This window comes from Belonocnema kinseyi, chromosome 10 (assembly GCF_010883055.1).
Source record: "Belonocnema kinseyi isolate 2016_QV_RU_SX_M_011 chromosome 10, B_treatae_v1, whole genome shotgun sequence".
In the NCBI taxonomy this organism is placed as follows: Eukaryota; Metazoa; Arthropoda; class Insecta; order Hymenoptera; family Cynipidae; genus Belonocnema; species Belonocnema kinseyi.
Genome location: NC_046666.1, coordinates 1,276,887 through 1,289,400, shown reverse-complemented (window position 1 = coordinate 1,289,400; position 12,514 = coordinate 1,276,887). Strand labels below are relative to the sequence as shown.

Below are 12,514 nucleotides of genomic sequence, written 5' to 3'. Positions count from 1 at the left end.
TTCAATAGTTTTGTTGAAAATTCATCTTTTATGGAGAAATATTGTCTTTTTTGGTTGAAATAAATAAATGTTTAATTTTTAATCTGAAATTGTTTTATTCCGATTTATTAAAGATTATTTGTTAAAATGTTTTATAATTAAAGTGAAAAAATGTTAAAAATGAAATGTTTTATAATTTAAAAAAAAATAATAAAAGAATAATTCGTTTATTTCGGATTGTTTATTTTTCAATAAAACAAATGAGTATCAAGTAATCTCCATACTGATGTGAGTCCAAGCCTTGGTATTTAATAAGGTCTTTTAAATTCGTTAATTATATAATTGAAATTGAATAAGTCTAAATTTGAATCTGTCAAAGATGGAGGAAATTGGTAGAGCAAATAAAAAAGCTCTTGAGAAATATATTCGATTGTTAATCAACTCTAATTTGAAATTGTATAATCTGAAGGCAAGTATCTCTACAGCAGCAAGTGTCATTCACCTGCTCATATTCACCTTTAGTCGAGTGGATTTGTTATAATAAATGCCAGCGACCTGCCACGGGAACTCGATATCTGCATACATAGGTCATGTTCGTTACATTACAACGTTGGTTAGTTTAGTTACCGGTTTGAAAAGGAGCTCATGTTGCATTTACCGCATTATCTGCTCATTATCTTCACTTCAAACAGTAAAGTTCAACTCCCCCATAGTCTTTGGGAATTGTGCATTTTTTTTATTTATTTGTGGTTTATACGATTACAACAGAAACTGTTTCTGGAGAATAATTGTGGGAAAGAAGATTGGAAGAGGAATTTCAAAATTGTTCTGAGATTATTGCTTGTTAGAGACTTCAATAGTTATCTCAGGCCTCGAACTCATCACGCTATTCGCACTATTTAACACTTCTTTTTAGCGCAGATTATGTAGTTGAATTTTTAATAGAAAAAGAATTATTTAATAAACAAATTGTATAGTTGATATTTTAAAGAAAACATTATTATTTTAAATGAACAATTGAATTGAACCGAAAAGGTTGGATTTTGAACGAAATAGTTGAATCTTTTACGCAAAAAGATTAATTAAAATCACACAGTTGCATTTTTTATTTTAAAAAAGTTGTTTTCCACCAAAAGAGGTGAATTTTTAAATGAAAAGCGAATTTTTAATCTAGAAAGACTTTAGTCGATAAAGAAAATAAGTTTCATCCAAAATGTTGAATTGTCAAGCCAAAAAGATGAGTTCTCAACAAAAGAGATAAACTCTCAACTAAATAGTTTAATTTTAAAACAAGAAGATTAATTTTGTATCTTAGAAGTCGAATTTCTAAAAAAATAGATACATTTTTGACCAAATGGTTTAATTTTCAGTCAAGAAAAGACGAATTTTCAACAAATTACATCAAGTTTCAACTGTATAGTTTAAATAATAGATTTCATGCCAGTTGAAATTTCATTTGATGAATTTTTACTTTATATTTCTTTCGTTTCTACAAATATTTTACTAAAAAGTTGAGTTTTTGAACTAACAAAAATTCCATTTTTAACTAAAACTTGAGTATTTAAATTTGTATGCAAGAGGATTAACTTTCTATAAAAAGAAAAAGAAATTTTGGTATCAATAGTGTAATTTTTTACCAAGTCGTTTATTTTGATACCAAATCGTTGAATTTTCAAGACAAAAAGACGATTATTCTATAAAATAGTCGAATTTTCAACTCGAGAATATGCATTTTTAAGCAAAATTTAATTTACAACTAATCAGTGGAATTTTAAACAAAATAGTTGGATTTCCAGATTGAACATTTAATTTCAAACCAAATAAAAAATGAATTCTCAACTAAAATGATCAATCCTCAAGTAAAAAATTAACTTTTAAGAAAGTAGTACAATTTTGAACCAAGGAGTTAAATTTTGAATCTAAGAAGATGAGTTTTCAACACATAATGTGATAGTTGATATTTTAATAAAAAAAGATTTTAATTTATAAGAAAAAAAATACAGTTTGATATAAACAAAACGGTTGAATTTTTAACCAAAAAAATTGATTTTCTTCCAAAAAAAAGACTAATTTCGGAAAAAAATGTCAACAAAATTGTTGATTTTTCAAGTTGAATATCCAAATTTTCTACAAAACAGTAGTCCGAAAATCTACATCTGATCACACAAAGTAATCCAGAAAATTCCTAGTAATTTGCATAGGTAATCTAAATATTTTTCAACTATTTTATTAAACAAATTTTTTATAATATTAATTTTATTGACTGAAAAAGTAAAATTTCTTTTCTTTTTTTTTTGTTCTAAATGATTTTTTATTTGACTGAAAATTTAGCTGTTTCACTTTTGGTTGATAATATTGATCTTTTTACTTGAAAATTCATGTATTTTTGAAAATTAGTCTTCTTCACAAGAGAATTAATTTTCTTCGTTGAAAATTCCAGTTTTTGGTTGAAAACTCAACTATTTGTTGAAAATTCATCTACTGTGTAGGAAATTCAAAAATTTTGTTAAATAATTAATTTGGTTGTTTTAAAATTAAAGTTTTGTTTTGAAAATTCAGTTTTTTGTTTGGTTAAAATTTAATTATTTTCTAATTCAATATTTAGTTGAAAATGTATCCCTTTTAATTGAAAATTCAACTATTTGCTTAACAATGGAACCGCTTTGTTAAAATTTCATTTTTCTGGTTAAAGATTCTTGTTTTTTTTTTTTTTTTTTAATTTTTTTGTTGATAGTTTAACTATTTTGTTGAAAATTATTTTTTTTTTATTCTTTTCTAATTAACTGAAAATTGACCTGTTTGAGTTAAAAAAATCTGTCTTGATTGAGGATTCAATTTTATTAATGTTGTTGAACATACGTATTTTTTGGTTGAATTCAACAGTTTTGCAGTTCAAATTAAAATAATTTTGCTCAAAACATCAACTATAACATTTTTTTGTAAAGAATTCATATCTTTTGATTAAACATTTAACTAGTTTATTAACAGTGAAACTCCTTTTTTTTTATTCGTTTTTTAAAAAGATTAATTATTTTAGTTAAAAATTATTATTATTTTTTTTTTACTGAAAATTCAACTATTTTTGACGTAAAATTTCAACCATTCAGTTGAAAATGCAACAGTTTCTGATTAAAATCGGATCTATTTTGCTTAAAAATTTGACCGTCTGTTTGTAAATACATCTTTTTGGTTAGTAATTTCGGTTTTCATTCGGTTATTTGATTGAGAATTCAATTATTTGGTTAAAAGTTCATCTTTTTGTCAAGAATTGAAATATTTGGTTAAAAATTCGTCTTCTTAGATATAAAACTAGTTCTCTTGGATTAAAAATTCATCTTTCTGGTAGAAAAGTTTTTGGTTGAAAATCCAACTATTTTCTGAAAAATTTGTCTTTTTGATTGAAGATTTGACTATTGGGTTAAACAAGATTTTGTTGCTGAAGTTTATTCTGGTGTGTTTGGAAATTCGAACATTTGATTCAAAAATTCGTCTTTATATGTGGAAAATTACACTTTTTACCTATACATCAATTTTATTTTAAAAAATGTATTCCCCTATTTTCATGAAAAATCACCCCGCTTCCGCGAGAAGAATCTCGACAATCTATAGATCCTCTAGGAGATTTAGAGATCAATAGGATCGTGAAATTTTTTTCATAATTTGAGTGGCCACCCTGAATCAAAAATAGTTTTTAAAATTTTAATATTTTCAGAAAAGAAACGCACCAAATTAAATGTGTTCTCCACAATGTACTAAAAATTCTACCGTTTTTTCGATGAACCTTTTTTTATTTACAATAAAAAATGGATTGGAAGAAAACTTCCAACGGACGTTGAAAAACACAAAGTTAAAAAATTGAAAGTGAAGGAAAAGTGCGATTGTGATTTTGGTCTCGCGACCAAATATTTTCGGATAATTTCAGTATCCTGGAGGATACAAGATCGTCTGGGAGGTCCGAGGCAGAGGCCCCGAGACCGGAAATTGGAATTGAAACAAAAAATGGAGATGGAAATGGGAATGAAAATGAAAATAATTGCGATTTAGAGCAACAGCAAGAGAGTCAAAAAAATGATTTTGTAGAAGACGATGACGCTTATGAATATGACGAGGAATTACCTAAAAATGATGAAAGTGGACATCCTGGATTATCACTTCCTCTAACATCTACCATTACTCCTTTTTGTGGAGCCTGCAGTGGAATTAGGAGTCCCCTCTTTCTCCTCACTTCGCCTGCCGATGGACCTTGTAGGGATTTTTTTATTTCAAACATATTTGCTTATTTGAGCCCTTCGAACAGAAATTTTAATTTTAATTTTGAATAAAATCAGTGGTTGGGCCATTCTTCTTCAAAGTCAAAGTACGAAATTTGAATTTCGCGCCAGAAAGCCTAAGTTCACATTTAAACATAACCTAATGCGAGGTCCAGTTGCGGAAAATTCAAACTGAGTGATTTTATTTTGCGCATGACTAAATAATTTTGCACTTGATAATTAGCAATGTTAATATCAATCATGAACAAATTATTTATCAATTCTGTTGGTGAAATATTGCGAATAAAGTAATTTCAACTATAATTGAGGTAAAAATCAGTTTTTGTCACCTGGAAACGGCTGATTGAGACATTAGTTTATTGCAAATATAGTATCTGAGAAGTAAAAGTCGAGAGAAAATATTTTTCTTAAAATGCGCTCTTTCAGGCGTAAATAATGTCTTTTCATAAGTTCCTTTCAATAAAATTATTTGTCAATAAGTTAATAATGATATTTTGATCTGAATATAGGCCGTTAAACAAATTTCGATATTTTTCATAACAATGTTTATAAACAATTATCTTAATTTGCCATCTTTTCTTAGAAAAAGAAAATATTTTCTTTTACAGCGGAATTCGGAATTGGACTGTGCTTTCAAAGTTATCAATAACACAAACATAATTTTATTAATAATATATGATAGAAATATTTTCGTCAACACAAATTCTCATCCCTAATGATACAACTCTGAATTTCTAAAATAAATTAAGCCTTGGAAATCTTATTTTTTAAGAGAAATTATCTGCTAGAAACATGTATCGAGTTAGTTCCGGTTTTGAATCCATGAAATTATTAAATTGCACATCTCCTTCCTGATTCCAGTGATTGAAGAAGCAAATAATGGTTTTGCCTCTCATAAGCATAATCGTGATGATTTCTCTTCACTTAGGAAAAATATGAGCTCGGACTACTTGATCAGTCACAAAGAGTAAACTCAAACGATACTAATTTTGCACTATCTTGAACAAAATTTATTTATTATCATTATTATCGATTTTTTATATTAATCTTAATTTTTTAGTTTATACCTCTTTTTTTATTAATTTGATATTTATTTTCAATAGTCTCCGCTTGAATTCATCATTTAATATAAATTTTTTTTAAAAAGACTGCCTTTGCTTTTAAAACAATCAGTTGGAAATTTGAATTTCGCGCCAAAACAACTGAAAAACTAGAGGTTATGTTTAACTGTATTTTCAATATTTTATTCATTCTGGCGCGAAATTTGAATTTCAATATTTTCATTCTCATATTGAACCCTCTTTTCCAATTTTTTATTCATAGTTATTTATTAAAAATCACTGAACTTATCAGTACGAACTTCAGTGACTAACTAGTCTTAATATTTTGAGAAATCGATTCGATCTATACATTGAATTTCAAATGAATATTAATATTTTTGGATTGTATTTAAAATGATGAATTTTGGTTTAAAATAGAAGGTATTCGAATTTAAAACAATTTAGAAATTAATAAAAAACTTGTTCTATAAGAAAATTTCTACTTGGTTCACTTAAGTTAATATTTTGTCTTGCTTTGATGTTTACTTTCATTAGTTCCTTCTTGAATTAAGAATGGAATATTAATTTTTTTTTTTAAATACTGTTTTTGCTTTAAAACAAGATAAATTTGGATTTTAAATTGCGCGCCAGAAGTAATCCAAAAACTAGAGGTTATGTTTAAGTGTGCTTTATGTATTTTAGGTATAAATATGGCGCAAAATTTAAATTTCACAATTTTCTTTATGCACTTTTTTTCAACTTTTATCCCATTTTTTTCGAAATTATTGATCGAAAATGAAATCTCTGATGAATATTATTATTTTTCAATTTTAAATACTAAAAAGGAACACTATTATTTTCCAATTGTATTTCAAATGAAGAAACCCTTTTTTGAATCAGAAGACATTCAGATTTAGAACCATTTTAAAATATAATAAAAAACTCGATATACTACAAAATTGCTAATTAAATTTGCTTGAATGGGGTACAATTTAAAGCAAAAAGGGGGAATAATGAAGAAACATGATAAAGATAAAATCGACTTCACGGTTTTTAAGACACTTGACTATTTTGCGATGCGCTTGGCACTCAGTTGTTAATCGGTCCACTTAACACTTGTCTTTCTAAAAAACAAACTTTAAAAAAAAACTAACAGTTATCATTCCGTACTTTAATCTCAGCCGAGGTCAACTTATCTTTTTTATTTCTAGTTACTTTTTTTTGCTCTCGCCTTGATTTACAACTGCACTATTATTTTAATAAATTTCCGTAAAAGAAGCAATACAAATTTCAAATAGAAAAATTGATTATTTAAACGAATTTTGATCGATTCATAGGCGTGACACAATTAAAAAAATAATAATAATAAATAGGGTTAAGGTCAAGCAACAGTTGGTAAGAACCATTCTATAGAACAACTGTTGTTTGATCGATTATCGCAACGAGTGACTGATATATATCTTCAGTCATCGTTTATGCTTGTAACAATTAATTTTAAATATAATTGAAAATATGTACAATGTCCCAAATTTAAATGTGATACAATTCTAGAAAAAAAAATTAATTTTTTGTTTCAGTCTTATGCAGCAACCGGGTGAGCCAAATGACCAAGACCTACAATGATATTGAGGCAGTAACAAGGCTTCTAGAAGAGGTAAGAATACAATTTATATAAATTTTTATCATAATTGAAATTGAATTTTTTTTTCTCTACAATTTTTTATTTAGGTATTTTGATCCCAATAATGAAAGGATGATGTTTACAAGTAACTTTTAGACTGAAATCCCTAGCCATTTTGAAGAAAAAAATTTGCGAATAAATGACGAAAATGTTTGTTTGTTTATAACATTTTTTTGTAACATTAACAAATAATTTTGAATAATATATTTGCATTACTAAACATTACTGGCAGAAAAATTTGAAGAGAATGAAAAGAAAAAAATGATTCTTTCTCCACATAAATTTTGACACTGTGTATTTGTTTATTTAATTTTGCTTATAAAATTACAAAGGAATATCAAATTACAATTTTTCGTTGCTAAATATTAACAGCATAATTTAATGAAAATGAAAAGAAAAAACGATTTATTTCTCCCCGTAAATTCTGACCCTGTGTATTTGTTTATATAATTTGTTTCAAAATAAACAGATGATATCAGATAATAAAATGTAAGTACTGAAAGTCAATGTGAACGAAATTTATAAACGATTAGAAAAAAAAATTGTATGCGCATAAATGCCGAAAATGTGTATTTGTTTATCTAATTTGTTTATCAGATTAAAGAAGAAAATGAAGTTACGAATTTTCATTACTTAATTTCTTTAAAGATATAATTTGATGGAAATGAAAAGAAAAAAAAATGGTTGATTTCTTCCAGTAAATACTTACCCTATGTATTTGTTTATATAATTGTGTTTATAAAATTAACAAATATTTTCTAATGAGAAATTTGTTTTACGAAACATAACTGGCAACATAATTTGAAGAGAATCAAACGGATAATCGATTTCTTTCTCCTTAAAAATGCAAAAACTATGGATTTGTTTATTTAAATTATTCAGAACATGAATCAAATATATAAAATTACAAATTTATGTTAATGAAAATTCTGAGCAACATGATTTTATTCGAAGAAGTCGCTTTGTTCTTTTCATTACCATCAACTTATGTTGTTAAGTATTTTTAATAACGAAAATTTGTCATTTAAAATTTTTTTCTCAGGCTTATAAAGAAACTGAATAAACAATTGCACATTATTGAAATTTTGATAGATAAAGAAACTGGCATTTCTCTTAATTTTTCTCAAATAATGTTTTTAAGTATGTTTAGTAATGAAAATTTTTCATTGTACATTTGTTTTTATTTTATAAACAATTTATATAAACAAGTGCACTCTGTCTGAATTTATAAGATATATTTTTTCCTTTCTTCAAATTACGTTTTCATTGATTTTAAGTAGTAAAAATATGTTGTTCGATACTTTTATTAAGTTTATTAAGAAATTATATAAACAAATACACTCTATCGGAATTTATAAGAAGAAATGAATTGTTTTTTATTCTTATTTCCCTATGATTATCTTTTTAAGTATGTTTAGTAATCAAAATTTGTCATTTTATATATTTTCTTCGTTTTATAAATATATTAAATAAACAAATGCACTCTGTCGACATTAATGCAGAGAATGAAATCTTTTTGTCTCATAACTCTGAAAAAATTATGTAGCCAGTTATCTTCAGTATTGGGAATTTGTCATCTAATATTATTTATTACTTTGATAAACAAAATATATAAACAAATACACATTGTCGGCAATAATAAAAACAAAATCGTTTTTCTCCTAATTCTCTAAAACTTATGTTACCAGTTAGTTTTAGTAATTGAAATTAATAATTCCATATTATTTATTACTTTCGTAATTAAGCCTTCGAGTACACACTGGGTCATATAGACCCGGTGACCTATTTTCAATTTTTTCACGTTTTGTCACCTTTTTTTCAGTTGAAAAATTACAATTTTATGCAAAATTTCAACTTGCACACCAAATACAGTTTTTATTACACTTTCCTAATCGATGAATCTTGAACCAAGTGATTGAATTTTAAAACAAAAAAAGATTAAACTTCAACCGAGAATAGTTGCAATTTTCAAACATAATCTTAAAATTTTAATTTGAAAAGTTGAATATTTTACAAGCCAATTTAATTTTGAAGCAAGGAAGACGAATTTTCAGCTAAAAAATATGACTTTCCTAACAAATTTCAATTGCAATTGAAATAGATTTTTTGAACTAAGATGTTAATTTTAAACAGAAAAAGGTGACTTTTTAAGATACTTGTTCAGTTTTCAGTAAAATAAATAAATTTTTAAACAATTTGTAGAATTTTGAACTAAACACCAGAAATATAATAGTAGACTTTTCAATTAAAATTATAAACTTTTAAATATAAAAGGTGAATTTTCAACAACTTAAAAAAAGTTTTGTCTACCAAAATATAAATTTTCAACAAAAAAATATGAATTTTCTACAAAAGTACAAATTTTTGACCAAAAACGATGATTTGTTCAAAAAAATCGTTCAATTTTCACAAAAAGTATGTTTTTTAAGTAAAAGAAATTATTTATTAAACAAAAATACAATAATAGACTTTTAAAATAAAAAGAAATAATTTTCAATAAAAAAAGATGAATGTTTAGCTAGAAAATATTAATTTTCAATTTAAAAAAATGAATTTTCTGCCAAACAATATAATTTTTCGTCAAAACACGATTACTTTTTAACAAAGAACTTCAATTTTCAATAAAATAGTTAAATCTTTAACTAAATATTAGAATTTGGAACCAAAAAGTAGAATTTTGAACCAAAAAAATTATTCATTAAAAATTCCACTCCTTGGTTGAAAGTTAAACGAATTTTTTTTAATTTAATGTTTTTTCGTTGAAGATTCATAATTTTAGTTGAAAGTTCATTTTTTTCGTTAAAAAATTAAATTAAAAATTCTTTTGGTTGTAAACATGTTTTTTTAAATCACAATTTCAAATATTTTGTTTGAAAAGTCAACTGATTAATTGTAAATTAACTTTTTTTGTTATCTCATGTTCTTGTTTTTAAAACTAAATTGTTTGATAGAGAATTAGGCTTTATGGCTTGAAAATTCAACAACTTGGTATAAAATTAACTGTTTTGTAGAAATTGCGTTTTTGTTTTTATTGAAAATTCATTCTCAATGAAAATTTATCAACTCCATTTTTGATTAGAAATTCAACTAGTTTGGTTAAAAATTCAACGCTTTGGTTAACAAATTACGTTTTTTTGTTGAAAATTCGTTGTTTTTTTTTGGTAGAAAATCAACTTTTTTGTCTTAAAGTCTTTTCATGTTGAAAATATATACTGTTTGGTCAACTCGAACTTTTTTTTAATTTTCTATTAAAGTTTTTTTTGTAAAAATATCAACTATAACATTTCTTGATAAACATTGATCTTTTTTGTTGAAAATCCAACAGTTTGCTTAACATTATTTTTCATTCTTGACTGAACATTTTTTCTTGGTAGAAAATTCACTTATTGGTAGAAATTTCATCTCTTTTTGGCTAAAAATGCAACTGCCTAGTTGAAGATTGATCAACTTTGGTTGAGGATTAAACTCATTTGTTGAAAATTAAAAAATTTGGTATGAAAGACAACTTTTTTGTTGAAAATTCCTTTTTATCGTTGTTTTAATTGAAAATTAATTTTGCTCAGTAGAAATTCATTTGCTTAATTTTTTGGTAAAAAATTGAACTTTTATGGGTTAAAAATGCAGACTATTTATCTTTTTTGCTTGAAAATTCAACAATTTGATCACAGATTTCACTGTGTAGTAAGAAATTGAATGGATTTGTTTACAACAAATTACAAATTGTTTGTATTATTTAACAATTGTTTATCGCCTACTTGCAACCTATTTTAGAAAAAATGTCACCTATTCACCTTTTTTGACGACAATAGGTACTGTGATGACTGTAATTTTTATATTGTAATGTCCTTAATTTTGGTTAGTTAAAAGGTTTAGTAGTTGTGAAGTTATGGACAACCGAAAAGTGAATAGGGTTAGTTTGACCCAGTGTGTAGATGTTCAAAATAGTAGGTGTGTACTCGAAGGGTTAAATACTTCGTGACGAAATTCAAAAGAAGAATGAAATCGTTTTTTTTTATTTCTTAAAATTATGTTGTTAGGGATATTTAATAACGAAAATTTGTCTCTTTATGTTTTTCATCGTGTTACAAACAAATTAAATAAACAAGAGCACAATGTTTGCTTTTTCGTAGAAAAGAAATAGTTTTATCTTCTAATTATTTTCAGTGATGGAAATTGGTCATTCTATATGTTTTTATTAAGTTTATAAACAAATTATATAAACAAAGACACAGTGTCGACATTTATGTGATGAAAGAAATAGATTGTTCTCTTTATTTCCCTAATATTATTTGGTGAAAGATGTTTATTGATTACAGTTTGTAATTTTATATTTTTTCTTAATTTTATAAACAAATTAAATAAACAAATACACATAGTTGCTATTTCTAAGGAGAAAGAAATAGTTTATTCTTTTAATTCTCCAAATTAGGTTATCAGTGATATTTAATAATGAAAAAATGTAATTCCATATTATTTGTTAATTCTGTAAATAAAGGATATGAACAACTGGACACTGTTGCCCATTTATAGTCAGAAAAATATGTTTATCTTATTGCCCGGAATTGCGATCTCAACGTTATTTTGAACCAAATTTTTGTTTATTTCGCTCCACTTTGCCACTGTGTAGCGCAAATTTAAAATGTCTAGCTGTTTTGCTGATTAAAAAATGTGATAAATTACGCAGAAAGAAAAAGACTTGGAATTAACAGCGCGCATCGGCAAAGAGCTCTTGACGCATAACCAGAAACTGGAGAGCACCGTCAATGTCCTGGAGGCTGAGCTGAAGGCTGCTAATGAGAAGATCACTCAGTTGAGTCACGAGACGACAAAGAAAACAGAATTGATTCAAATTCTGACCAACGATGTGGACGAGTCGGTTTCGGAGGCTACAACACCATCCGGTCTTCTGGGCATCAATCTCGATGTTATGCAGCGGAAGATCAGTTCTCTCGAGGATGAGAACAAATCTCTGAAGTGCGAGTTTACCAAACTCGTGCACGAGACCGACGATTGCGAGGAACAGGAGGCGCGCCTCGTCAAAGACATTGCTGCTCAACTTGGTAAGCTATTTTATTTATTTCTTTTTATTTCATACCTGATTCAAATCTAGAGAGCGATTTTATTTTCATTCATCAGTAGACATTGTTCTCATAAAAATATATGATATATTAATAATATATAATATCCTTTAGAAAAGAATTCTTGTAATTTAATTTTCTGTGCCGGAATCCGGTGAAAAATTTATTAGAGATCCTCTAGAGTATGGGGGGATCTAGAGATATTCTAGGAGGATCTATAAATCCTCTTTATCTCCCCCAACTTTCTCTCTACCCTCCCTCCTTCAAAGAAGATTAAGAGATCCTCTAGGATGATTAAAAGAAGATCTAGAGATACTCTAGGAGGAATGAGAGATCCTATAAGAAGATTGAGAGGTCCTTTAGGAGGATTTGGAGAGGATCTAGAGATCCTCGGGTAGGGTTCAGAGATCTAGGAGAATTAGGTTATCCTCTAGGTCTAGGAGAAATAAGTGAGCCTCTTCTAGG

The 12,514-nt window shown here is 26.5% G+C and overlaps 1 protein-coding gene across 2 annotated transcripts in view; it reads left to right on the top strand.

Annotated features, from left to right (window-relative positions):
* LOC117181412 (trafficking kinesin-binding protein milt) overlaps positions 1-12,514 on the top strand; it is a 117,162-nt gene that overhangs the window by 92,056 nt on the left and 12,592 nt on the right. Inside the window, exons 1-3 of one of the 2 annotated variants that reach the window (XM_033374038.1) lie at positions 4,143-4,224; positions 6,868-6,944; positions 11,656-12,031. In XM_033374038.1, the coding sequence (XP_033229929.1) occupies positions 6,894-6,944; positions 11,656-12,031 (427 nt within the window). In that variant the 5' untranslated portion in view covers positions 4,143-4,224; positions 6,868-6,893. Of the gene's footprint in view, positions 1-4,142; positions 4,225-6,867; positions 6,945-11,655; positions 12,032-12,514 lie in introns of those variants that run through there. The other variant, XM_033374037.1, reaches the window with a different exon arrangement.